Source organism: Aethalodelphis obliquidens, unplaced genomic scaffold (genome assembly GCF_003676395.1).
Source record: "Aethalodelphis obliquidens isolate GAN/ISIS:26980383/991018 unplaced genomic scaffold, ASM367639v1 scaffold64, whole genome shotgun sequence".
NCBI lineage: Eukaryota > Metazoa > Chordata > Mammalia > Artiodactyla > Delphinidae > Aethalodelphis > Aethalodelphis obliquidens.
Window position 1 is genome coordinate 9,245,066 of NW_020838008.1, and position 25,964 is coordinate 9,271,029.

Below are 25,964 nucleotides of genomic sequence, written 5' to 3' on the forward strand. Positions count from 1 at the left end.
GAGGGTCTGCTTCTTACCTCTGCACAGACTACTTGTTGTTCAGTATGCCTTTGGTCTAACAAACTCCTCTGTACTTCTCCACCAATTAGCTCTTCTCCATATGCCTGTTTCCACAGTTTCTCTGACAAGAATCTCCTTAAATTTCACCTCCTCTGTTTGAACCAACTAAAGCTTTCTCTTCAAGTTCATCCTGGTTAAGCTTGAAACGCCAGTGATTAAATATAGGTGTTCTGTCTTCAGTAAGTGCCTGCATCTCTCTTGGTTATTGTCTTGCTTTAAATTTTTGAGCTAAGATCTTAGAGGGCAGAGACCATGTGGTACTGATCCCACCTGCTTTTCTACAGCTAGAAAGCCATGCTATGCGTGTGAAAGCATTTCAATGCAATCTGCTGATGAGGGAAGTGTCTTGTGTGGGAGACGATTTTGGCAGTAGCAAACACGTTTGGCTTTAGCCATAAGAATTGCTTTCTGAGTTTCTGGAAAAGGGAGTATGTAAAGCAAGTCCTGTTTTAAATGAATATTTTTATAATGCGGAGATCTCTAATCTATGCGTTTTGTAGTGATGGATTTGTTTTTGAGGGTTGAAGTGGTTTGTGTACCTGTGGGGCGATAAACCTTTTCGTGGTTTTTTCTTTTAATACATAGTGTCTTGATGGATTGAGAAAGAATGGTGAAGTTCCAGTCAATCAGTTACATGACAAAGAACAAGAAAAACAATGCAGGTGTATTTGGAGATTATGAATATCCTGGTTGAAAAGTTGTGTACTTTGGATGCACAGGACTCTGCCTCAAAATAATTCCCAAGCTTGGCCAAAGGCAGTGAAATGTATGCTGAAAAGACCGAGTTTGGATAAGTCAATTACGGTTTCGAAAACTACACTACCACTTACCAGCTACCTCTGTGCCTTTTGAGCAAGTTAGTTAATATCTCAGGACCTCCATGTTTTTACTGTAAAATGGGTTACAGAGAGCTTTGTTGTGAGAATTAAATATGTTGGCTCTATGTAATACAAGGCTCATAAGATGCTTGATAGCAGTCAATAATTAGGTAGTGGTACTGTTTGCTTCCAGAAAGCTAGAAAAAAGCATTTATGGGGCAGTGGGAACAGACTTCTCTCCCAGACTTACAGAGCTTTTCCTATTGGAAGGTTTTGGCTGGTGAACCTTTAACTTTGGGGCGAGTGAGAGACTTTTTTTAAAAAAAACATTGTGTGTTCAAGAAGAAAACTTACCCTCTGTAACAATTTTTTTAAATCATGTGGACCTGGTGGGATTTGCATGGTCTGACTAATGTTTCCCATTCTTCTGGACAAAACACCACACCATAGTGGTTGGCAAAACTCTCTTATACAGCTCAGAAAGGGCACTGGGCTAATTATAGTGTTTAGGGCCTTTACATTTTTTTTCTTGCAATATCTAAATTTAAAAAATCTCTTACAAAGAGAGAAGCACATTAAGAAGCTGTACTGCTTTTTGATGGACTGCTTACGGATTTCCTTGTGTGTGTAGATTGACACCAGCTGGTAGTGCAAGCAACAGCAGATGCCCTTTTTACTACTGCAGTTGTTAACTGGTTTCCCTCTTTACCACAGTAATATTTTGAGGAGTATAGTTCCCTGGCCCTCATCTCAAATGATATTTATTTGAACAACTCTACTACTTTTTAAGTAAGCACAAAATAAAGCAGGTAACACAAGCCCCTTTTTGTTTTTTTGGGTATTTTTGGCCGTGCCCTGCGGCTTGCGGGATCTTAGTTCCCCAGCCAGGGATTGAACCTACGCTCTCGGCAGTGAAAGTGCAGAGAGTCTTAACCACTGGACTGCCAAGGAATTCCGCACAAGCCCCATTTTGTGTGTGTGTGGCAGGGGAAATCTGTATAGAGTTAATTATAAGAAACGAAGTGAGACTATTGTAGCAGACTCAGATCTTTAACTGAGAGTTGATTTTGCCCTAGCTCAGGGTATGTTAATATCCTAACGTTTTTTGAATGGTAAGGTCTGACTTTCTGGCCAACTAACAGTTTTCTGGCTTTTGCTTTCACCACGGGGATAGCTCCAGTGTTTGAAGGTAGGCCTGCTGAGTTTTCTTTTAGAGCAACTACCTAAATCAGAGAGTAATGAGAACTGTTTTTTTGTTGTTTTTTGTTTGTTTGTTTTTAACAATAGTGTTGAGATGCTATAATATCATATTCGAATACTTTTTCTCAAGCTAGAGAACCTGGTCCAAGTTAAAGTCTTCTCCTAAGATGGGTGTACTAGAAGAAATAGTTTATTTTCCCACTTTAAATAAAGATCATTTTTCCTATTCTTCCTGGTCTCCGATGCAAGACATCTTAGTACCCATATGCACTATTTGAGAATTTAGAGGATTTAATATGCTGTTCTCAGAAGCCTAAGACTGAATTGTGTGGGAGTTCTTAACGTCTGAAATGGTGATGTATTAAGAACCCACAGTTTTGCCAACTTAAGCAAGGTCATGCTGCATTGCCAGCAGATTCATAATTACTGGGACTGGAACTATAGGAAAATGGAGCTCTACCAGTTGTATAATCGGAGGACAGATATGGCCATTAAAATTAACTCAGTAGGAAAATGCTCCGGTGCTTGAGATCATTAACTGCTCCCTCTCGAATTAGGCTACTTAGGTAATATTTACCAAGTGATGACTGTTTACAACTTTGATTTCAGCAGAAAAGTTACGATTTAAACTCTTCTATGTTATCTGAATATATCTGTAAAGTCCTGAAAACCATTTTAAAATATTGGGCTCTTTAGTCTCAGGCCAGCTTTATTAGCAGTTGGGTAGAAGATGAGTCTTCTGGTGAGCCATCTGTTTTCTGTATTATGTGAGTGTCTAGGTTGAATTCTCCATCCTGGTGATAATCCCTGGTAATATCCTTTGGGAAGCTGGTAAAAATGCTCCGAGCTTTCAAGGGAGTCTGGCTTGGTCTGTAGTAATAGGATCTCACCAGTTCTCTGACTCACAATTTGATCTTTCCCATCAGAGGGCGGTGAGGAGGACCTGTTTAATTTGACCTGAGTTAGTTGAATATTTAAATGGAAGGACCTCCTGCATCTGGCATCTGAGGAGACTCAGGCTAAGTCAGGAATTAAAATTTGGAGAGACTGGAGAAGATTACATCCCTCTGTTCTTCTAAGATTCTCTCAAAGCTTTCCCCTGATGTGTGGTACCCGCATGGTTTTGTTACACATCAGATCTGAGATGTTGAGAAAGCTCCTTTGTAAAGTCTGGTGCATGTTGTTGTGGTGCCAGAGCTGCAGTGCACAGCCTGTCTGAACAGACACACAAAACCAGTGCCCAAGAACAGAAAGTCCATCTGAAGAAACACAACACATTTGCAACTTCATTTTGTGTTTGGGGGAGGAGGGAAGAATGGTGTTAGAATGAGGGAAAGGAGTGGGTCTGTCTTTAAAAACAAAAATTGTCCCCCCTTGGAGTGAAAACTTGTTTTCCTAAATCAAATTATTTGCTTTTTTTGTTAAGGGATGCAGTTTTATATAGGGACTATGTTTAGAAACAGTGTATCTTCCCAATTTGCTTTTTTGTTGTTGTTGTTAAGTGTTACATTATTAAACCTCAGCTTGCAAATAGTCTTGCTTGTCAGAGAGGACCATAGTGACCTGTTTCTGCTTACTGGGGGATTTAGAAAAGAGTCATGCTGCTTTTGTCCTTTTTATTTCATAAAGCATTACTACTGCTTTAAATAAAATAATAGATACACATCAATCAGCATAGTCACCTTTTATTGTTGATTCAACTACTAGGTTTTTACAGAATTCACTCTGCATTTTATTTGACTTGTACATGAATAGTCTCGGCAGACTTAATTATATTAGTGAAAAAGCACTTTCAACAAAATTATATGCTGACATCCCATAATTTATACTTACAGATTTGTGAAACAGATTTATGTAAATCTATCAAATTACTCTAGGTGACATTATTTTTTTAAATTGAGATTTTATTTAAATGGTATTCGTAGAAAATTTTCATATGAAAAATTTTACATGAACTGTTTGAAAAAATGTATCTTTACATCACTCCCTTATAAAGACAGAATACTGTAACATTTGAGCATCTTGTCTCCTTTTGTTCTGTAACCATCTGGTACGATGTAGGGACATGGGGAGCATGTTTATAAGGGCATCTCTCTTCTAAACCGTAAGTTCCTGGAAGGCAGATGGCTGTTTCTTCGTTTGTTCATTCTTTTTTTATTAGCTTGTTCGTTCATTCATTGTTTCAATGAGCATGTTAATAATCTATGCTAAGGTCTTTTATATCAGGAACTATGCTCAGCTTGCCCTTGCTCAACAGTCTAAGGGAGGCGACATCCAAATTGACTCAATACCCATACGTATTAAGATAAAGGTATATAATATAAAGGCTGTGGAAGGACTAGGGAGGGGCACTGAACAGTGAGCATTGGGAGTGGGACAAATTGTGGCAGGAAATGGTCTCAGAGAAAGTCCTAAAGGATTTGTCAGGGCTGGCCAGTTGGAGATGTGTATTCCAGACACAGGGAACTGATTATGCGTTTCAGGGTATACGTATGTATAGGAGTAGTAGAAGTAAGCAAGAAGCTGATGGTGACCTTGGAAACCAGAGTGTGATTGGGATTTTCTTCTAGAAAGATACCCCAGACAACATTACAGTTGAGAATGACTGGTTTTGGAGTTAACAGGAGTCTAGGGAAGGGATGATGGGTTAGGATATTGTAGCAATAATCCAAATTAGAATAATACATGAGGACCTGTGCTAATGCCGAGGGGCTGGGGCTTGGGGTGGGGGCAGATTTAGCTGGTAGAACAGACGGGATGTGATACCCCTATGGTAGAACTTGCACTGAAATGAATCTGCTTGTACAGCTTCCCTAGTAAACTATGAGCTACTTCCTTGAAGTGTTGGATCAAATGTTATCTTCAGGGTGGGGCCTGCGCTCACCACTATATTTAGGTCAGCAGCCCTGACCCTGCACTCCAAACTCTCCTCTCTCTGCTTTTTTTCTCCTTAGCCCTTAGTCTCTTGTAATATATACTGTAGAGCTTGTTCTTTTTGTTTCCTTCTACCAGAATGTAAGTTTTACGAAGAGGAATTTTTTGTCTCTTTGCTTATCCTCAGGGATTAGCAAAGAGCAGATTTTCTATAATCACTGAACAAATGAATGCTGAATGTTGGTGAGAAATATGTAGGATGACTTTTTTAAAAATTTATTTTATCTATTTTTGGCTGCGTTGGGTCTTCGTTGCTGTGCGCGGGCTTTCTCGAGTTGCGGCGAGCGGGGGCTGCTCTTCACTGTGGTGCGTGGACTTCTCATTGCGGTGGCTTCTCTTGTTGCAGAGCACAGGCTCTAGGCGTGTGGGCTTCAGTAGTTGTGACTCGCGGGCTCTAGAACGCAGGCTCAGTAGTTGTGGTGCACAGGCTTAGTTGCTCTGCGGCATGTGGGATCTTCCTGGACCAGGGCTTGAACCCTACATTCGCAGGCCGATTCTAAACCACTGCGCCACCAGGGAAGCCCTAGGATGACTTTTAAATACAGAATTTTATTTTTCACAATTCCATGTTGAGAAGGGTCTCACTTAATATTGGTTGGATAAAATTAAATTTATGTACCAGGTTTGTAATCAAGAATTTTGGTGATCTATTGCTTTTACCTTTAAACCTGAGGGGGTAATTTGATACTTAGGACATTGATAATCATGTGAAATAGAAAAGACTAAATAAAGTGACCTTTGAATTAAATGGGTCCAGAAGATTGTGTATTTATTAATATTAATTAAAATATGCAATTAAATTTGTAATTAAAGTATGCTATTAAAAGCAATGTAGGTGGCAAGGGAACGGCTGCTGCTTTGAATTATGCACCGTTTGGGATAAATTGGAGTTTACTATGTTACCCACTAGCACTTTGTCACTAAACAGATTCTATTCCTGCTCTGACCCCCGCGCAGCTCTCAATGTGCCTCAGTCCCATTCAGAGGCCTTGGAGTGTTTCAGCTCTGTGCTTTAGATCACTTGACCATGGCTCTAAGCAGCCTGTTTATAACTGTTCTCCTTATGCCAAGGAACAGTTTATAAGTAATTGTTCTGTCTCTTGTGAAGAAGTGATCCTTCTCTGTGGCATATATTTAGATTAAAAAGAAGGGTGCAAAACAGAAGGCATCCACACAGACACTGTCTACAGAATACCATGCGCGGAAGTGCGGTATTGAGCTGGAGCTTTCAGTACCTGCTTTTGAAGGTTTTAGTCCTATGACTGTAGAGATACCTTCCTCCATAGTGAAGTTTTAGAATCCCAGCTGTGACTGTTAGGACCAAGACTTAGATTAATGCTTCCAAAATCCCTAAGAGCATGGGACCACGAGTAGCTTGTGAGGATAGCTGGGGACGAGTGGCATTGACCTTATTCTTGATGTTCAGCTACCAGAGGAATTTTTTGGCTTCTAAAGACAGGATTTATTTGTCTTGAAGGCTTTTTGGGGTGAGCCTTAGCTTTGTCATTTTGTTCAGAAGTTTCTTTTGATCATGTTGGTTTCCATAATTGTTATACTTGGAATTTAAATGTAGAGCTTTATAGGTTTTTTAAAGAAGTGATTCTTGGTTTTGAGATTGTCAATATGCACATTCTAAATTCAGAATGACGTGAAAAATAGATTTGGAGGATATGGTTAAATGATGCTTGGTTTCCAAGCCTTCCTTGGTAGTTTGTTACTAGCTGATGCATACAAAAGTGGGAAAAAGTGGGTCCAGGCTAAATATTTTTTCTTGATGTTTGACTTGCTACTGCTTCTATTTATTAAAACTCTACTCATAATAACCTGAAACAGGCACTGTATAAATAAGGTGCCTTTACATTGTCATAGGAATGAATAACAGTGTAGGAATTCATATATACTGAAATTGATATTTGCACAAGAAGTACTGGAATTTGAGACAGTAGGCAGCTGTCTCAAAACAAGTTTTTGTGGTAGAGCTCTGTTAGAAAATGTGTGGTTACATTATATTTCAGGCATACTGAAGGTGACCCAGGTTCAGATATAAACTAGTTGTGAATTGAGGGGAGAAGAACATAGCATTTCAGAGTCTTGGATTCAAGTCCTGACCACCACTTTCTGCCTGTTTTTTCCTTTAAGGAAGCTGATTGACCTTGCCCAGCTTCAGATACCATTTCTTCCTTACAGGGAAGAATATGAGTATCTCACAAGATCAGTGTGAGGCTAAAATTAAACACTAGAACACCACACAGCTTAAAGATGAGAATGGGGAGAGTCTTGCCTATCTTTATATCATTTGTGATGCCTCTGTGTATTTTAAGCATCCAACACATATTTGCTGACTTGATTAACTCACTTTAAAATGAAAATCTGTGAAGTTACTAACTCCCTTGTAGTTCCAATGCCAACATGTTAATGCATCTACTACAGTGGATTTGGGAATGCAGCCGTTTAGCAGCAAATATCTCCTTTCATATTATTTTACTTAGGGTAGTAATAACATTTTGCTTACCTTAAATACTAATTGGCAGGTGTTGCTCTTTCTAATACTACCACTAAGCAAATTAGAAACTTTGTGGCAGAGAGCTCATCTGGGCATAAATATTGATTTTACTCAATTTCCAACAGTTGAAATTTGGTTGACTCCTCATTAAAACTAGCCATGGCTGCTTGAGGGGGTCAGGTCAAAGACCCATTCATTCAATGGCTAGACCATCTGATGGTGACATTGATGATAATACCTTTGGTTAAATTAATAACACCACTGCGCTTCTCATTCGTGCATTTAGCAAACTTCTTGAGTGCCTACAATGTGCTAGGAGTAAGAGCTCAGAGGACAGGGCAAGAGACAGCTAAGCAGGTTAGGATTTTTTACTTTACCCAGTGACCCAACTCCAGCAGGCACTGCTCTGCTAGAGAGTGACCTCGGTAGGCAGTAAACTGTTTCTCTGAAGTGATGGATAACTTGAAGATTTTAGAAGAAAGACATCTACTGGTTTTTTAAAAATGCATCTGTAAAAAAGGCAGTCTTCTTGCAGCGTCACTTCGCATGCCCAGACCATCAGCATCTGGCCCCTCTAAGAGCTCCCAGAAGCCTTATTTGCAGCCTCAGAGTATCTCTCACTATTAAAACTGTGATTCTCAGCCTTGGCTGCATATGTTAGAGTCACCAGGCTTTAAAAAACCTGGTATCAATGCTTCATAATAGACCAATTTAAAAAGAAAAACTTGGGGAAAGGGACTCAGGCATTAGTTTTTGTTTTTGTTCTTGTTTTTGTTTTTTAAGCTCTGTAGATGATTCCAGTGTGTACCAAGATTAAGAAAGGACTTTGATTAGAAGCTGCCAAAATACAGGTGTGAGGGTGGTGGAGAGGGTAGGTAGGAGAAATGGACTCAATGCTAGTACAATTGATAATTTGATTAATTTTGTTATAGAATAGCAGTGTGACAAAACCACCCAGTGTTCACTTTGCCTTTCCTTCCCCTGTTATATTGGTAGCATCTTTCTGGTTTAATTTTAAATGAATACATGTAAACTCCTTAACATGTAGTAGATATATGTTATTTTTCCTCACTTTATTTTTTGACTGGAGTGGTCTACCTCCGTCAATAGTGAATGTTCTCATCACTGCCTTAGCAACCTCACTGGGTAGGAATTATCCTCATTCTAGAAATAAGGAAGTTAATGACTCAGAGAGGTTAAGTAGTTTCTTCAAAGTCACACAGCTGGTAAACAGCAGAGCCAGGATTAGAACTTCTGTGTGTTTATCTCCAAAGCCTGTATTCTTTTCATCATAAACAGCTTCTTTGAGCAGATTTTTTAATGTTCAGCCTATTTGAATCCTGCTCAGTGACAACAGAACTGCAACACATTTCATAAGAGGGCACTGTGCATGCAATAGACACATGATAAATGTCAAATTAGGAAAAAACTGAATGCTTAAAAATGCAGTGGTTTCACATGCAACTTTTAAAAAACAGAGCCTCGAGTAAAACACAATCTATATGAGTAGTGTGAGAAAAAAAAAAAGAACTGAATTAGTTTTAGCTCTCTCCTAACCCCCTTTTTTAAAAACAGAAAAAAATATAATTTGATAAAAGGGTATAAGCTAGCAATGATTATCCCCTCAAAATTATTGTGGTCCCCAAAATATAATCCCAAGTTTTCATGGTTATTAGGCATTGTGTTTAGCCTTCTCTCTCTCTCTCTCTTTTTGTATACTTATAAAGAACCACATTGACCACTCTGGTTAGCCTATTCTAAATATCTGTATTCATAACCACTTGGACCTAAGGTGCTGCTTAAAAGAAAAAAAAAATCCCTTTTTTTTTTTTTTGCCATGAAATTGATCCAAAAATGGTAATTAATAAGAAGTATTTGGACCTTTACTGGGAATCTTCCAGGAAACCCTCAATCGGTTTGGTTTGACTTTTAGTAGACTAAATCTTTTTAATGTCCATTTTTGTCACCACCCGTATAGTGTCTCTCGCCTTTTCAAACTGAGAAACTTGCCCTTAGTTGAAAAATGGAGACCTTTAGGATTGGCTTTACTTGTCTGTGCGTTCCATTGATTCCGATCTCTTGTTACTTCCTATAGAGTCGGGACACATCAGTGAGCCAGAGGCGAGAGGGCTCAGGTGATGGATAAAAGCAACAATAGACTCATTTGGAAGCAACTCTTACTCCAGAATTATTCTGTTTTTTATCTTTGTTTATGCTTTTCTTTCTTTTCCACATGTTCTCATGGGCTTGGATGTCCTCAAGTGTAAATCTTTGTGTTCATATTTCCCTGTATTCCTTAGCTAGGTCTTCAGACCCCTTTTAGAAAATTGGATTCAGTTTATTTGAATAAGCTCCTCTAAAATTAATGTACTTATGCATATACACACATATATTACATGTACACACACACATACTCACGATTCTCCACCGTTTTAGAATCTGAAATAATTGTACTTGGTAAAGGCTGTAAATTTGTCAGGGTAATGTGTACAGAACACTGACAGATTCTTGGTTGATGCTTTTCGCTTTCCAATTTTATGGGTAAGGAAACTGAAGCTGAAAAAGTCGTGCCCATGAAGCCCACACAGCAGCTCAGTGGAGACTTGCACCCACAGTTTCCGAAGCTGAATGTTGCCTTGCTGCTGGGTGCTCTGGCTCAGGCAGGACATGTATGATGGAACACTTTGGGTATGTGTGTTTTTTAAACAGCACAGCTTGCTGAGTTCTAACTGATGTTTAAACTTGCAACTGTAATAGACAGGAGATGAAAAAAGGCCACATGTATATTTCTAGAAGAATTAATGTAGACTTTTTTTTTCTATTGAGAGAGTGTGCTGGCATTAATGACAAGACCATATGCCAGAATGAAAGTGGATGTCTGTCATCAGTGGTGTAGAGCTAACGTATGCCTTTTTCCCATTCCCTTTCATTAGGACAGAGCTTGGGATATGGCTTTGTGAACTACATTGACCCTAAGGATGCAGAGAAAGCTATCAACACCTTGAATGGATTGAGACTTCAAACCAAAACAATAAAAGTAAGTTTATGGTTTTTTTTGTTTTTTTTTAATATCTGCTTGCAGAACAGAGGTTAAAAGAATTAAGGTCTACTTGCAGTTCTTTCCTTTATTCATTTTGTGCCCATATGGACACTTCTCTGGGAGGCATAGCAGAATTTTTTTGTTTGTTGCATGATGAGGGAAACTTTATTCATGAGTACTACATGTAATTACTTACGTGTTAACAAAGGGACAGAGCAGCAACTTTCTCAGATAAGTACTTTATGAAACTTACTGAATTAAATTTCCTTCTTTGATAGAGAATTACTTGCCTGTAATTTGAAGAAACCTTATACCATTTCTTCTAGCACAGGGGTTGGCATTCTTGTTCTGTGAAGGGCCAGGTAGTAAATATGTTAGGCTTTGCCGGCCGTGCAGTCTGTGTCACAACTTCTCAATTTTGCCCTCATAGCTTGAAAGAAGATATAACCTCCATATGAACAAATAGATGTGGCTGTGATCCTATAAAACTATATTTATGGACACTGAAACTTGAATTTCATGTAATCTTCATGTGTCACAAAATAGTCTTTTAATTTTGTCCCAATCATTAAAAAATGTAAAAATCATTCTTAGTTCTTGGGTCATAGAAAAACATGTCCTTGGGCTGTAGCTTGACTCTGTTCTGGCAGATTCAGTTTACTTTGAGGAGACTGACTAGAAGAGTGTACATGCCACACAGGTTATTTTTTCTGTTACAGTTTTCTTTTCAAGACAAATGGTAAATAATTTTATGGATGTTTTTCCTGCTTTTTTGAATTTTTGAAATTCTGATGTAAATTCTCTCTGGATAAGAAGTTAATCCAGTTTGCTGTGTAGATTTTTTTTCCTTTAGAATATGAAAGAGACGTTGCCTCTGGCAGAAGCTTAGTTCACGTGCCATCAGTTTTCCCTCTCCTGCCCAGTGCATCAGTCTTTCTCACTGAGTCTGGATGAGGCTCCCAAGTATTTTTTTCAAAATAGTGTTCCAGACAACCTCTGTCAATTGACTCAAGTTGGAACCTATTTTCCACCCTTGATTTAAGAACTCAGCTCAGACCATCGCCTGGAGTGATAAGGGGAAGTTAGTCACAGCTGACTGTGGTATCCATCTTGCTTAGAGACGTGTCTAGAAGATTTCTGCTCATTTTCTCAGGTATCTGGAAATGCAGTGTCATCTTTGTGCTTAAAAGTTGCTTCTCTCAGGGCTTCCCTGGTGGCGCAGTGGTTGGGAGTCCGCCTGCTGATGCAGGGGACATGGGTTCCTGCCCCGGTCTGGGAAGATCACACATGCCGTGGAGCGGCTGGGCCTGTGAGCCATGGCCGCTGAGCCTGCGTGTCCGGAGCCTGTGTTCCGCGACGGGAGAGGCCACAACAGTGAGAGGCCCGCGTACCGCAAAAAAAAAAAAAAAAAAGTTGCTTCTCTCAGAGTTGTCAGTTAAGGTAATTCACTAGCCCTGGGTAGTTTTGACATCTTGTTCTTTATATTTTTTGGCCCAGAGGGAAAATGCCTCCCACCACTGTCTCATCTAAAGGAAACTGTATGCAGTGGCCCCCAAATATACTTGGATGTAAGATGTCCGAGATTCTGCATGTTTCTTGGTCAAGAAAATGTCCTACGTACAAACCGTCTGATTATTAGATTTCTAATCCATTCTAAGATTGCAAACACTTGTTTATTTTGACCTTGTTTTTTCAATCTGGATGATTTTTTCTAATTGTCCACACTTCTTTGCACGCTCTCTGTTTGTGTCACAGAGATTAACCTTTTAATAGTACTGTTAAGTGTAATGATCAAGTGTCCTTAAAAAGAAGACATCCAATGTCCAGTTACCGTCAGATTGTTTTGTGAATGCTGTATCCTACTGCAGATTTTTGTGAGGCTCCCAACTTAAACTGACTTCAGGATTGCTGCTAATTTATCGTAGTTTTGAGGTCCTGAGTGGTGGTTAAGAAGAAAATGGAATAGATGGTTGGATTGACATACCCTTTTCTCCATTCCAGAAGTATCACCCCCATTTCATTCTACTGAGTCAGCTCTTTTGCTCTAAATCAGTTCTTTTGCAGTAAGGTCCACGAGAAGGTAGAAATGCAGGGGAAACAGGTCTCCATAGAATACCCATGGCCTGCACAGAGACCATTGGTGACAGCTGCTTCCTCACTGTCCATCACCCAGCCTTCTCTTCAGGGCCCAGCTGCTCAGGCAAAATACGTGGAAGAAAGGACAGTAATGCCTTGTGGCTTTTACACCACATGTGGCATCTGCTACTTTTCTTTGGATTTTCTGAGATGGGGGTGGAGGTGGTGGGTAAGCAGCAGGCTACTTCTTTCCCCACCCCCATTCAGTTCCTGCAAAGATACCAGATAACAGCTGGTGTCCTCAATTTGGCCCACATTTCTCTGAGGCAAAGCAGACCATTTTCCAAAACTACATAGCACCGTTTTTGTCTATTTGTTCTTTCTATGTGTGTTTTTTTCCCCCTTATTTTCAGTTAGATGTGTCTTGTGTTCTTATACAACATCTGAGCCAGGTTTTTCCTAGTGTTCACTGCTCTAAGTACCCTTTGGAAGTTGTATTTAAGCCTTTCCGGTCCCTATTCTGTAAATTAGTCTCTTTTTCCTTTCTCCAGTCCATCCTGGTCGTGGCCGTCAAAAAACACCACTTTCCTCATATTGCTTCTCACTCAAAATTCTCTCATATTCCCCTACTCTTTACCATATCATTTGGCTTAACTTTGGAGTGACCCAGTGTTATTACTGTTTTCTATGGTAGTCAGACTGGCTTTTTGCTTGCAAGCGGATCTTATTCCCAGCCTCTGCATATATGCTCATACAGCTCCCACTTCCTGGCATACTCTTTCTCACTCAGTTTATTTTTTATTTATTTTTTAGAATAAATTTATTTATTTATTTTTGGCTGCGTTGGGTCTTTGTTGCTGTGCACGGGCTTTCGCTAGTTGCGGTGAGCGGGGGCTACTCTTTGTTGCTGGCGGGCTTCTCATTGCGGTGGCTTCTCGTTGCGGAGCACGGGCTCTAGGCATGCAGGCTTCAGTAGTTGTGGTGCGTGGGCTCAGTGGTTGTGGCTCGTAGGCTCTAGAGTGCAGGCTCAGTAGTTGTGGCGCACGGGCTTAGTTGCTCCGTGGCATCTTCCCGGACCAGGGCTCGAACCCGTGTCCCCTGCATTGGTAGGCGGATTCTTAACCACTGCACCACCAGGGAAGTCCCTCTCACTCAGTTTAACAGCAATCATCTCATCTTTTAGAGCCTGTCTGAAGTTCTTTCTTCAGCTGCTGCCTTCCTGGGTTGTTCTAACTCGTGTTGGGTTCCCCCCTTCTTTGAAATATGTTCTCTTTACCCATGAGGAATCACAGAAGTTTTGGGGTCGAAGGGACCCATATATGATTTAGACTTAAGCACTAACCTCTGCCCCCAGTAAAAGAGTTGAGACCTAGGTAGTGGTCATAGAGTTTAGCTTAGACCAGGCAGTTGAAGACAGAGCTGTGACTCAAATCCTTGTCTTTTGATATCTACACTAAAACTCTTGCCGTGACACCATGCTTTCCGTTAGAAAGCTGCAGTAGATTAATTCATGTATACGTTATGTACAAGTGTACAAGTGTTTGTGCACCCTTGAGTTCAGGTTTCTCATATGTCTTCCAGACCACCTAGCATTTATGCATTTTATAGATTGGAATATTAAAACAGTGAATCAAGTGCTGTGAAAGGTGGTTTATTTAGCAGTTTCTCCTGGGGCTTCCTAGTAGCATTAGCCCAGTAGGGTTTTGTGCAATAGAGGGATGGTATGTTGAATAAATGACGAATATTCAGTATTTCTGCAATGAGTAAAGCAAAGTCCCTCAGGCACTGTGAAATCCTAAAGCAGTTATTCCCAAACTTGGTTGTATCAAAATCACAAGGAGAGTGAGTTAGAAGTACAGGTTCTGGGACCCACTTCAGACCTACTCAATCAGTGTCCAGAGGTGAGATGCAGGAATCTGTTTTTAATATGCTTTCTAGGTAATTTGTGACAGTGAGTCTAAGACCTAGCACTTAGAAACTACCAAAATGTACGTTTTTTTGAATAGATGGTTTCTCTAAACACTTGGTATTTTTGCATGCAAAGTTCCATTTGTCTTCATCTTTTACCTTGATAATCTTCTTCTGGATAATTCACTTAACTGGAATATTAACCATGCTTTTTTTTTGAGCGTGCTGAATGCTAGTTTAGTATTCGGAGTAAAAAGCAGTTCATGCAGTTTTCACTTTTTAAGAGGTGTGGCTTAGAAATTAGAAAAACTTAATATGTTCACCTTATGTTAGAGAGAGGTTTATTTATTATGAATAGCAGCATTCATAGGTTAAAGGTTCAAGATGAGGATCACTTTTTTTTCCTGGTTGGGTTAATGTCCCAGCAGCTTACATTGCTGGTGACATCGCACCATCCTTGAACTGCACAGGAGACAGTCATGATGGGTTAAGCCTACCCGCGTTGTCCCTAATAATCAGCTGGTAAATAAAGTGGATATTACAAGATGTTTTTAACTTTTGATATTAAGGAGGGTAGTAAAAAGGGAGTATATGCACAATTCTTTCCAATCCTAAAGGAAAATGTATTTTTTTGCCTAGGTTAATGGCATCAGACTTAAATTCATAACTAGCAGAGTAAAAGCATTCATTTCTGAAAATACTTAGACTTTCCCCCCACATCAAGTACTGTGAATAAGAGAATATCACATACACAGTAAAATGGATATCTTGACTCCCAGCATCTCTTCCAACTCCTCCCCCTCCTACAACGGGCCTAGGAAGCTTTATTCCACAAAGTGGGCTTGCTTCATCTGAAAGTAGTAGGAGCTATTATCTCAAGGAATAGAGAACTTTTCAGCATTATTGATAGGTACTACCCTTAGAAATCCATGTCTCTGTCTCACAACAGAAGAAACCCTGTCTAGAAATGCTACCAGCATAGAAAAACTGCCTAGATTTGGTTTTGATTAAATTGATTTTTCTTAATCATTCAGATGTAAGTCAGATTAAATCTTACCTTGGCTTAAAAGTTATTAATTGACATACATTAATTTGGAATTTCTCATATTAAAACTAATTAAACTACCATTTCAGTCTGTATGGAAAAACTGTTATAAAAAGTTGGAATATTAATTACAAATAGTAATATCCATTCCTTAAAGTGTTCAGTTTATTAGAGAGCAATTAAGTAAAGCTTAATAAACCTTTATTCTAAGCTACTGTATTGCTTTTAATTTTTTGTTAAATTTATACCATTTCCTAGCTTATCCTTTTCTCAGTAAATGTCATGTTTGCAGACTCTTTTGCTGTTTAGCATGAACTATATCCTTAATCTAGGAGGAATATAGAACTACATTTCTGAAATCTTACCCTCCCTGGCATTGCTTAAGTGATTTAACTGGCTCTGTAATCTTGGACTTATCTTTTAACCATTTAAGTTTCTATCTATATCTGTAAAATCTTTAAAATTAATGAATTAACTTATCACTGAGTATGTTTATTACCTGACTCTTAACTTTCCGTAGTCTTCCAAATTGCATATTAAGAAAAGGTGTAACTGTTTTTAATGAACTCATGGTTATCATATAGAATGGTTTAGTTGAGAATGCATTTAGAATGAAATGAAGCACCCTGTCCTGAGGAGGTAACAATTTTAACCGTTTCCCTTTGCCACTGTTGAATGTGTAGCAGCCACGGTAAAATTCATACTGGAAACACTTTTCTGGCTCAACCTTCTTTTTTGGTTCAGGATTATCTGGGATGGGGTTGGTTTTTATTCATTTAAGTTGTTCATTTATAAATGTTCTGAACATGAGGAAATATCTTGTAGATAGACTGCATAAATCTGCTCCCCACTGTAGAGAAAGAAAGAGCATGGAAGCAGGAATGGGAGAGTGAAGCTTGGCTACAGGCTTGCCTCTTGGTGGGTGCTCTGTTTAAAATATCTGCAGCACCATTCTGGGGTGTGGGTTTTATAATAGTAGGAAAGCTGAGAGTTCATACTTTTGTCGGAAGTTTGAAAGCGGGTGTTAGGGAAATCACATAGATTAGCTAGAGGAGAAAGCTGGGTGGGGGTGATGCAGAAATGAGCCTGAGAGCAGTTAGGGATCCGAAAAGGTATGGTACGTGTGGTTTTATAGTGTATGTGAGGGAGAACCACCAAAGAGTTTTGAGCAGAGTAGTGACGGAATTGGACTTGAGTGTTTATTAGGAGGGGAAGATCTGCTTTGCATTTAACTCCACATCTCTCTGAGCATCTCAAGCCACCCTAGTGTTCTTGTGGCTTATGTAGTTGATATTTCCCTTGAAGGTACAAACTGTAGGTGCTTGTAGAAGTGTGGGCTTCACAAATTTATAAAGCATCTTCTATAAATTGCCCATCAGTTCAACACTTGAGTACAGATCATCATTTACCTTTTACCTTGACCAGATTTGGAAATTTTGAAAGTAATAGTCTGAAGGACAGGCCTCAGATTAACTGGCAACTTTTGAGACGTTATCCTAAATTGTTATTTAGCTGGTCAGATCTCTGAGGGGAGACAAAAAAGTTGAAAATGTGGAGGCAAAAATGGAAACTTTGAGTAAATGATTTCTTTGCCTTTTAAAAAATACAGACTGAGTGCACATTTTTCTAACTTCATTTTTAACCCATGGTCTGGAACTTTCTAGAGCCATGTGCCAAATTTTAAGTGTACTGCCATATCTGATTATCAGAAACTCTTCAGTGCATTTAGATAAAATTCTTGTATCTATATTGAGTCCAGTTTACATAGTCCTTATATGAAATGAGGAATAACAGATTTTTTTTGAGTAATGTGTTATTTGTATAATGCACATCATGTGTTTTGTGGAATGATTTATTTTCAGCTTTGATTTTTTAAAACATAAAAAGCCCCAGAGATTTTTACTTATCTCAGGGACCTAGCAGGGTCCAGACTTTGTTTGTCCTGACTTCAGGCCTGTTGTGTTACTTCTGCTCCTTACAAGCTTTGTCCATATTGGGAATTAGACATTTGAAAGTTCCTAGAGGGCAATAACTTGGCATTCTCTGAACAGCTTTTCTGTAGATACTTTTCCACAGTTGTTGGAGCAGAGGCTGAGACTGTACAGAGGAAAGGGTGAGGAGGATGATTCCTGGGGGCAGTGTCCTAGCTTACTTCCTGTCCATCCCTGCTTGTGAGCCATGGAGGGTGGTGGTGGGAGAGTCTTAGCAGCTGAATTAACCCATTTTCCTTGGGAGGGATTTTATAGATCACTTTATTACCCAAGCATGGCCCTACATTTCCTGCCTGTTTCATAAACGTACATCAGCAAAGGCATTTCTGCAAGGCACTGTTAGCACTTGTCTGCTTAACTTTTCTACTGCTCTTTAAGGGTAGGGTAGGACTTGTTGTTGTTCACCTATAACTCAGGAGAAGTAGTGCTGGGTCAGTTTGGTGGCTTCAGTCTGTTCTTCCAGAGCTAGCTGGAGAGGTTAAGATAGGTGTGCTACCTTCTGAAAAAGTCTCTTAATTCCTTGCTCTATCTGCTTTGTATAGTATTTTCATAGGACTTTTATCCTTTTGCTTGTCTGGATTCATGCCAAAACAATAGTGTCTTGTAGCCAAATACTCCCTTTGGCCAGTGAAAGGAAGCTCAGGTTAAGGGACTTGTTCAAAAACGATATAGCTAATAATAGTACTACTAGGACCAGAAATAGGCCACATTGGCTGATGCCGGCACCTTTTATGGTTTTCTTTCCGTTTCACATTATTGATGTTCAAGCGTCCGTACACTATAAACAAACTGAATATTCTCTTGAGGACCTTGATTTGGGACTTTTAGCGTCCTGAGATTTTCTGAACCAGGCCTCTGTTAGGTGCGAGGGAGTGGAGCTGTGCCTGGTGGTAGAAAAACTCTTTCAGGCTGTGCATGTGAGACAGCCAGACCTCCGGTTTGAGAAGAAAACTGGTATTTGGAGGTCCTATTTAGCAGATAGGTGAGTTAACATCGATTTAAGTATTTCAATGGTAATGGACAGTAAAAGAAGCATTATAGTAACTTTTTGAATCTCTGTTTTATAGGAGACCACTCATTCTTCAAGAATGTTTTTCTGGTAGGTTCCTTTTGAGTCCTAGATGCTAGTTTAAAAATCACAGAAAAGTGCATTTGTCTCTCTTTAAATTTGTGTGGGCTCTTTACAAAAGCATGTGTAGTCGATTTTCTTTCACTCCCACCTCTGCCAGGTTTTCCTGTAATTGCCTTTAGCATCAGTTCTCAGCCATAAGTACTACATCAGAATTCTTGGTGGAGCTTTTGCTTCGGGAAGTTTCTTGGCATGCTGTTTATGAGCAAGCAAGAGAGGCGGCTATATTTTGAAAACAATACAGGAAATTGATTACTTACCCCTGTCCCTCCCACCCCACCCCACCCCACCCCACCTTTGAAGAACTCCTTCGAATGCTGCATCAGGACGTGGAGTCGCAAGTCCTGGGTTCGTGTTCTGTTCTTGCTCTGTTGGCCTAATTCGCTCATTTATAAAATGGTAGAGATGGTCCCAGGTTACATAGTTCCGGTGAAACGATTGACTTGACATCTAGAGGTAGAAAATACTTGTGTTGACCTGTTGTTTTCAGAGACAGAATATCAAGAATATTCCATTGTTTTTCAGTCTGCATTTTCTATATTAAAGTGGTATTTTAGAAGTCTAGTTGGGGAGGAATTAAAAAGCTACTTTTACTCTGAAGAAAGTAGTCACAATGTTTAATTCTTTGGTGCAGTTTTGTTGGATATTTTTAAAATGGCTCTAGTTACCTTGTGTTATAGAGAAGTAGATTTTGAAAAAAATAAATCATGCTAATAGGCTTTCTTTTGGGTCATTAGTACCAGGTTACCTCCTCCCAGGGGAATGAGAAGTTTAATCCTTCCTGCATAGGTTCTGGGCTTGCTAATGAGTCTTGAAATGACCCACAGGTGAGCCGAAGGAAGGGCAAGCAGAGTGCCTGCCTGGCCCTGGAAACTTATAATTCAGAAAATGCTTTAGTTTCCACAAATTTTGTTAAATGACTCTTTAGAAATTTGACCATTTCTGACCACCCAAACGACCCTGTTCACCTTCCTAGAAAGATTCCAGAGCCATTGAGAGAGGCTCTGACCTCATAGAATCAAGCACAGCAGCCTTTTCGAGACTGGCTATACTGATGGGCTCCCCAACCCAGCTGAGCCGCTTGCAGCAGGTCCGGTTCTCAGAAATACCTTTGGATGGGTTATATGGGCTTTGTTTTACTTTTGCATTTTTGTATTTGTTGGTGATTTATAGTCACATATACTTTCAAGCTACCTGGGAATTTGTGTTATCCAGAAACCAACACTGGTGGATGGTGAAGAGAAGGGCTTGACATCTGTAATTTTTATGAGCTCTCCAGGAAACCCAAACACACCCCAGAGTTTGAGACTTTTACCTATTTAAAATCCCTCAACATAAGAGACTGCTAAAACTTTAATGTTCATCAAAATCACTGGAGTGGTCTGGTTGATAAAATGCAGATTTCTGGACCCTAGTCAAGACTTACTGAATATGATTATCTACAGAGTGAGACCAAGGAAATTGTAGTTTAACAAGCACCACAGGTGATTCTTAGCAGGTGGTGGCCTGACCTGAGAACCATTGTTTAGTGGACCTTAATAGTTTACACTTGGATAGGTCTCTGGTGCTTGTTTCAAAACAAATCTATTGATACATGTAAGTAAGATTTTCATTTGTGAGTCCTCTCATAAGCTATCTGGAATGCTTGTGATTAACAGGTGTAATTTTAATGAATATAATGTCATACTTACCCTTTCTCTCACACACATTCATTCTCTCTGTCTCTCATACACAGATGCGCGTGCTCATTTTCAGAGCATTTGAATGTCATTAAATACTTCTAGCGTTACAAGTACGTAAACATCATTTAATGTTTGATTCTGAGAGTGGAGAATTTGCCGCATGGTTCTTCTGGGGCTCATTCATTTACAATGGGTATTTCATAGTATAGAGTTTAGGACTTGAATTTTATGATCCAAGATGGTTGTGAATCCTTAGATTATAGAGTTTGCTTTTACAATACAATAAAAGTTTGTCTCATTTTTATAAACTTCTAGCAACACTCCTGACCAACCCTCCCTAGTATCTGGATACTTGAACTTTCTAGTCAGGGTCTGAATAAATGGGAATTTGCTCTTATCATAAAGGACTCTTACACATAGCATGTTGAAAATATTTAAAGAAAAAAAATTTACTGTGTGCTACCTTAATGTATAAACCTTTTGACCTATAAACTGTATTTTGTCCCAAAGCTGTGGGAAAGTAGTGTGTGCATACTTTTGCCCAAAGGCTTAGTATGTCTCTGTTCTGCTCAGATTTGCAAAAATGGGTTAATAAGTACTTGTCACCAACTTGCAGGGTTTTCCTTAGTGTTCTTCTTCATTAACCAGTGTTCTTGGGGGAATTGTGAAATATGCATTGTCTGCAAACTACTCTGAAGCACAAAGTCAAATGAACTGTGAAGGTGAGGGCTAAAAACACCTCTCTCACCTTTGTTCTTTGTTCTTTGAGTATTAAAGAACATTGATCTGCCAAGTGGCAAAGGGGATACTATTTGGCGGTTTAATTACAGCCAGTGAATGTTATTGATGCTATCAATCAGTGAGACCCATGTAAAGGGCATGGTGCCAGACCATTCTGTGCTCCCAACAGTGTAATTAAATACCGTAGAACTGGATTCTCAAGGTAAAGTGAGGTCATCTGAAGCAGGGGAACACTTTGTCTTGCAACAAAGGTAAAGGTGGTTATCTCCTCCTTGCTTCCCCTCTTTACATTTCTGGAGGAGTTCTATGAATGGCAATGAATGATATACAGTCTCTTCTTTGTGTACAGTTAAGGTTGTTGGTGTTTTCCTTAAAAACCCTCTCTTGTAAAATCTTCACAACTGTCATACAAAAGGCTTTAGGAGTACAGTAATTACTTTCTGTTAAAGCTGTTTGGGGGAATATATAGCTCAGGTGTCTAATAGATATTTGGAGAATCAGAGATTGTCTTTGAATGAGACTATTAGTCCCGCAAATCAGCTCATTTAAAAAAGCTTTCCCCATGATTATTCTCTAATGTCTAATCATGTTGAGAGAAAAATATCTTGGTAGGTTTGAAGTTATAAAACATTCAGTAATATTTCAGGGGTTATTCCTTTTAAATTATCTATTGAACACATTTTTCGTAGTTGTATAACTTAGGTCAGGTCTACAAAATATATGTAGGTAAAACTTTCTTTGGCTCTGGGGAAGGCTTTTAATAACATTTCTATTATCCTTTTACTGTATGTTTTATACACACACACACACACACACACGTATCTGTTACGCAAATCTCCATCTAGGCCTATTTGAGAGGTAAGAAATGCCATAGCTAATCCAAAATGTTTTCTGTTACTGCCTCTTTTTTTTTTTTTAATCGATGTATAGCTTATGATGATCAAGTCTTATTTACCAAAGACAGTCTACCCTTGAAAGAGATTTTGGTTTCCTAATTTTTTTTTTTTTTTGAGAGTATAAGTGCATACACACACACACCAGATCCCCGACAAATGGGTCAAAACAAGCCCTAAAACAATAATAAATCTTGGCTATTGTAGTATACTTGTAATACAGGTATGGATTGCAGACTGTTTATATTTCTAACAGGTGTTTGAAGGGGGATTGTTGAAATAAACTATCTTCTCCTTTGTTTAAAAGAGGAAGATCGTTAGAAAATTTCCTTCAGAAGTTTGAGGAATAATTTTTTAACATACATTAAAGGTTTAGTAAAAGAGTCTCATCCTATTACAGCCTTATTACATTATATGGAACTATAACAAGACCAGTGGGTCAGTCTCCAAGTTTGTAGGGAAGGTCATGTGCTTTAAAAGTTATTATGTTCATTATACATGTGCTTTTCCCCCCTGCTTCTCCCCCACCCTAAAGGCAAAGATATCAATCATAATATTAAAAAATAATTAATTGCAAATTATTGTAAGACTGTACAGTCATGGTTATACAGTCTTGGATAGGGAACACCTATGAGTAATTAATTAATTCTGGAGGCATTTTGAGTGGTTAGTATGTACCAGCCAGCTTTGCTAAATGTTGGAACAGTGCTAAAATGTGACAAGATGTAGTCTTGTCCTTGATGTCATTGTGTAGCAGGGGAGACAGCACTTGCTTTATGTGACCATTATTTGGATGTATGGTAAGTGAATGCAGAGTGCAATGGAAAAGGATATGTCACCAGCTGTTGAGAGGCCTCTGTAATGGTTTCAGAGATGATAGGGTTTTACAAAATAGGATTTATCAGGGAGAGAAAGAAGAAAGATATTGCACATGAAGGAATGTCTCATCCAAAGACACAGAGGCCTTTATGTGACATGTACTTTTTTGGAGGACACCTGCATCTAAAAACTGTAAGTGTGCTTGTTCTATCAAGTAATAACCTTCTACAAAAATGATTGGTAGAAAAATTTGATCCATCCTAGCCCCATATTTTACATTTATCCTTTTTAAGTGGAGACCTAATTTATAAGAGGAACTATAGGAATGAATTTGGGGCAGATTAATTCATTTGTTCATAGACACATATCTGCCTTGTTCTGAAAAGATCCACTGTGACCTTTGAGACTCATTTAAGATATTTACAGATGGTACCAAGAAGAAATATCTCTGTGGAGTATTTAGTGTACACACAGAGATAGGATCATTATAATTTCATTACAGTATGTATAAGTAGGTCAGAGAAGACTCAGATATCTGAGGTAACATTACAGTGAAGCAGTTTTTTTCTTCTAGTTATAGAACAAAAGGAAACTTATTGTAGATGGTATTCAAATTAACTTTTTTTTTAATTGCCACACTGATTTTTTGTTTGTTTGTTTGTTTTTTGTTTTTTCGGTACGCGGGCCTCCCACTGCTGTGGCCTCTCCCGTTGCGGAGCACAGGCTCCGGACGCGCAGGCCCAGCGGCCATGGCTCACGGGCCCAGCCGCTCCGCGGCATGCGGGATCCTCCCGGACCCGGGCACGAACCCGTGTCCCCTGCAACGGCAGGCGGACTCTCAACCACTGCGCCACCAGGGAAGCCCGCCACACTGATTTTTGACTATTCTCCTCACCTAGCTTATGATTGAAAAACTATCTCAGTATTGTATATGTATATGACAAACGCATATACATTTCTGTAACCTGTTACTCCCCTGCTTATAAAAGCTTCACCTTGACGCTTAGGGCTCTACCATTACTATTCCAGTGTTGTCACTGTCCTATAGAAATTTTTATCCTGTCACATCTGGGTTCTTTACTCTTGAAGATGCAAGTCTGACTCTTACCTCCTGCCTTGCTTGGGTCATCCCTGCCTATACTGCCTTATACCACCATCATTACTTACCAAGTTTTATTTGGCCAACAAAGCACTTATTTTTCGCTGCACGTTACCTTTCTCTCCTATTCGGTGGTCTGCTCTCTGAGGGCAGGCATCTTCATCTTCAGAGCACGTCATAGAAAACTTATGCTTTTGTCTGTAATTTCTGAATGAGGAAGTTTCTATTTATTGTTCACAAGAAAGAGTGGGAGACCTGCTCTATGTACTCAAAGATGGGAAAATTCACAATTTAAGTGAAATTAAAAGTGAAACTGTGGCTTCCTGTTAGGTGTTAGGATTCAGTGAAGATACGGGCAAATGATGGGTGTATAAGGGACCTACTGGCTTTTTTTTTCTTTTCTACAATAAATGAAGATTTAGCTGTTATTTTTTTACGTGAGGTTTTCTACATAAGGCACATGAGCCTGTGTTGTTGTCTATCATCTGTGTCTCTTTCGTATATTCTTTCTCTCTCAAACCTTAGATGGAGTATGTGAAAGTCCTAGAATGTGTAACCTACCAAAATTGGCCTGTTGAGAACCTTTTTCTTTTTCCACACGTTACCAACCAGTAAAAAAAAAAAAACTAATTAGCTTTTATTCTAAACAGCTCCAGTTTACTTATATCACATGTAGCGTGTAGTCCCTTCTTTAGGTTTAACTTTGTAACTCAGCTATTTAATCTGTTGACAGTGCCTTAGACACGCTAGATGCTCAAATATTACATAAATTATATTTTAACTTTATTTTGGGGGGTAAACTTGTGACAGGTATCCTGATAGTATGGTTTTTGTTGGAGATTGCGTCTGATGAAGTTTCAGAATCTTGAAAGAACCCTTAAGAGCTTTTACTGCAGAATAGCTTTCTAAGAATTGGGTGAGTACGGCTATTTTTCTATAAGCCAATTTAACTTGTATTGTTTCCAGTGAAGCACAAAAAGCCAGATTGTTTGGACAAGCATCACACCTTCTAGTCATCTTGTCTGAGAGGTACTTTAGAAATAGCCCCTGCAGGAGGCCGTGGAATAGATTGACTCAGCAGGTATTGGAGTGCTTACTTGGTAGATGGGGCTATCCATACATACACACATATAGGCAGCCCTCGGGTTCACATCTGCAGATATGGAGGGCTGACTCTCTTTGTTGTACTACACTGTTCTATATGAGGACCTTGAGCATCTGTGGATTTTGGTACCCACAGGGGTTCTTTGGATACTGAGGGATGACTGTATGTATAAGAATAAGTTTCAACCCTTTAGGAGCTTAAAGCCTAATACTGTAAAAGCGTTGTAAGTGAATTGCAGTGCTCCCAGTTACTTGGGGGCAGCAGGGAGGCTCTGAGGCAGTCTGCTGCTCTGCTAGTGTTGGAGAAGCCCAAGCACATCTGGGTATTGAGTCCTAAGTACTGAAATTTCCCTTCTCTAAATCTCTCTAACGTCCTCAGAGTATATTTAGTGAAAGTGTCTAAAATGAAAAATTTACAATTCTCCCTGCTAGTGTAGGATTCTTAGTGTTTTTTCATAGTGTGAATTCACATTGAGTCATTAGGCCCTGGTTTCTTGGTGACTTGTAACCATCCCATATTCAGAAACATTCATGTAACCCTAATCTAACTTGATGTTAGGCTCTATTTCATGAAGTCCATTTATTGTGTCTACTACTGTCTACCAAAAAAGTATCCTGTTTCTCATTCTGCATTTCACATTAAGCTCTAAGAGACCTCTGAGAGGGAGTGAAGAAGTAGGAGGATTTGATATGTGGCAGTTTCTTTGGAGAAATTGTTGGCTTTTCTTATCAGCCCATTTAAAGATGCTAGATGGGAATTCCCTGGCAGTCCAGTGGTTAGGACTCCACACTTTTACTGCCGAGGGCCTGGGTTCGATCCCTCCGGTTGGGGAACTAAGATCCCACAAGCGGCACGGTGCAGCCAAAAAAAAAAGATACTGGATGTTGACCCTGTGTATGACAGTAGGATGGTCTTTCCATC

At 39.3% G+C, this 25,964-nt stretch overlaps 1 protein-coding gene across 7 annotated transcripts in view; it reads left to right on the plus strand.

Annotated features, from left to right (window-relative positions):
* The window catches only part of ELAVL2 (ELAV like RNA binding protein 2), a 132,056-nt gene that overhangs the window by 80,506 nt on the left and 25,586 nt on the right, over positions 1 to 25,964 (plus strand). For all 7 annotated transcript variants that reach the window (XM_027088925.1, XM_027088921.1, XM_027088922.1 and 4 more), the window contains exon 3: positions 10,449 to 10,552. In XM_027088925.1, coding sequence (XP_026944726.1) covers positions 10,449 to 10,552 — 104 coding nt within the window. The remainder of the gene's footprint in view (positions 1 to 10,448; positions 10,553 to 25,964) is intronic.